Consider the following 2877-nt stretch of genomic DNA (forward strand, 5'->3'; position numbering starts at 1 on the left):
AAACACACCCTAATAAGGAGAGGACAAGAATTTATCAGATTGATGTTGAAAGATGGCGAAATCCATGAATCAATCAAGCTCCTGCCCAATCCAATCATTCCATGCGTGAAACCTTTTTCGTGGGTCTCAACTCTCAACTCATGCCCTTTGCCTTATTGCTATAACCAAGATCATCATCATCTTCAATTCTAATTAACTTACTAAACATATTATTAGTCAACAAATAAAACTTATTACATGTTCGTTCACTTATATTTATGTGATTAAGAATTCTTTATTAACCACTAACTTGTATGCTATAATGTTGCTTATGATAGATTATGATTCGGATGCTACTTTAGATTTTTGGTGATTAATTATTAAAAAAGGTAAATGACCCTTTCGGGCAGACAGAAGGGCAAATTTCTCTTTATTTCTTTTTTACTTTTTTTTTTTTTCTGGTCAAATTGACACAACCCACCCAGAAGTTGTTTTACACTAGACTTTATCATTAGCCCCTTTGTTTTAAATCTTTTGTCTTTTGTCTTTTGTCGCAATAGCTAAGCCAATATCCCTAAATAACTGCACAGAGCATGCACCAAAGTAAAATTATATTGAAGCACTCAATACAAGCACCATAGACATAAATACATAACCATATCAGTAATTAGTACATGCTACAATAGAATCCATAACCTCTCTTACTACTAAGGTGAAAACTAACTAAAATATGAAGTGAATAAAACTGAGAGTGGTTTCTAGTTTCTAGTTTCTACCCCTTCAAAAGACATGACTAGACAGAACAAGAAGCTGCAGTATACCAATTACACAACACTCTCAAATTGGCCACTTCTATATGACAATAAGAATAAAAAGAAGCAACACAATTTCATAACTACACACCATTACTACAAAATAGGAGACAACACAGTAACAATATATAGAGAGTACCCTAAATGAAAAATGTCAAACCTGTTGTTATGTATGCCGTTCCTATAGGTAAAGTTAAGTAATAACAAGAAAAATTGACTCATTTTTTCTTCTACTTATTGTATATTCGAGCGGGAGTGACGCGACTCCCGCTCGATAAACATACAAGTATAAGAAAAATGAGTCGATAGGATCGGATAAGATAAGATAAGATAAAGAGTAGTGTATTATTAACAGTTAGGGTTGACGAAGTTGTTGATCTGATCCATGAGAGAAGAGAAATGATCATTGTTTGGCAAGAAGTAGAAACCAATGGTGGCATCCTTAAGGTAAAGAAGATTGACATGGTGAGAAAAGGAGCTAAGGGAATTGGCATAAGCCAATTGCCAATCTTGGAGAAGATCCAAACCAGCAACACAAACAAGAGTCTTAGGGAATGAGGTTAAGCCCTTAAGGGACCTACCCCTGGGCCCAAACGGGTTACAAGCAGGGTGGTCTCTATCTTCTCCTTCAGGAAGAAAAGCCCGCCAATACCAATCTCGATCTTGAAGCTTCACGAAATACTTTCCATCAAGCCTTATCTCTGACTCGGTCCTCTTCTCTCCACCGAACAGTGGATGAAGAAGGATGTTACCGAGAACCTCGATTCCTTCCTCCGCCGCTCTCACCGCCACGTGGTGAACTATGTTTCCACCGGAACTGTCACCCGCCATGTATACATAAACCTTCGATTCCGATTCCGATTCGGATCTTCCGCTCCGGAGCCATTTTCTCGATCTGACCCACTCCAGGGCGGTCCAGCCGTCCTCGTAGGCGCAGGGAAAGCGATGCTCCGGTGAACGGCGGTAGTTGACGGAGACGACGACGGAATTGCTTACATTGACGAGACGGCGGCAGAAAGTGTCGTAGATTGCGCTGTTGGCGGAGGAATGAGAGAAGCTTCCGCCGTGGAAGAAGATTATGACGGGGACGATGTCGGTGGTGCTGAGAGGCTTGTCCATGTCGGGGATTACGGTGGCGCCGGCACATCCCCGTTGATGAGAGTCCTGAAGGTATAGACGGTAGAATAGGCCGGGGATTCTCTGATCGACATGATCGAAGGACCAGACGCCGTGGACGGGGATGGAATTGGATGGAACTTTGCGGTCAAGAAACTCTGCTAATTCTCTGTTGAAAGTTCCATCTGCTCTCCTTAACAGATTGTAAGCTAGCTTGAAATTCGATATCAGAACCCACGTGTTCAACGGAACGACACTCTGCAAATCAAAGAACAACAACTTTATAATAATAATGGAAAATTTTAGATTATTGAAGTGAGATTAATGTTATGTTTATTGCTGAATGCTCACCCTAGACTCATTCAGGTTGACTTCATTACTTCCAGCCATGTGTACTGTGAATAGAATACGCTTAAGAAGCAACAACAACTCTCTTGTAGCGCCTCATAATAATCAAGTGAGGTATGTAAGTGTCTATTAAGCCTTGGAGACAACACGCTGGGTTGCAGAGTATATAGAGCCAGACACACAAGGAAATTATAACCTTTAAATGGAGGGAAATTTCCACTTTTTTTTTGTTTTTAATAATGGTATTTTTATGTTACATGTATATCAAAATCAATCATAAAAGTTAATTATTAGTATAAAATACATGTTAAAATATAAATACATATTAAAAATAAATTAAACCACATGTATTTATATATAAATATATTGATAACTGATTTTAATGACTAATTTTAATGTATAAATAGTATTTTTATTTCATAAATTATATATTATTAGAACGTTAATTTCAAATGTATCCTCGTTTAATTTGAAATAAAAAAAAAAATTGGATCCTCTTATTTTCAATAAGTACGGATATTGGACCATCTAATTTTTAGAATAGAAAAATCAAATTTTTAAATTTTTAAAATTGTACGGTCTGATTTCTATATAAAAAAAGTCACAAATTTGAGATATAAAA

General features: G+C 37.2%; 1 protein-coding gene across 1 annotated transcript; it reads right to left on the reverse strand.

The window, feature by feature from the left end:
- Window positions 1-567: 567 nt before the first annotated feature.
- LOC107645380 (gibberellin receptor GID1B) lies at window positions 568-2499 on the reverse strand. The gene is made up of 2 exons (XM_016349392.2): window positions 2259-2499; window positions 568-2165 (listed from the first exon to the last, which is right to left on the reverse strand). The coding sequence occupies exons 1-2, from the start codon at window positions 2295-2297 to the stop codon at window positions 1140-1142; spliced, it is 1065 nt and encodes a 354-aa protein (XP_016204878.1). The 5' UTR covers window positions 2298-2499; the 3' UTR covers window positions 568-1139.
- Window positions 2500-2877: the final 378 nt, after the last annotated feature.

This window comes from Arachis ipaensis, chromosome B6 (genome assembly GCF_059453495.1).
Source record: "Arachis ipaensis isolate K30076 ecotype BB chromosome B6, ASM5945349v1, whole genome shotgun sequence".
Lineage (NCBI taxonomy): Eukaryota > Viridiplantae > Streptophyta > Magnoliopsida > Fabales > Fabaceae > Arachis > Arachis ipaensis.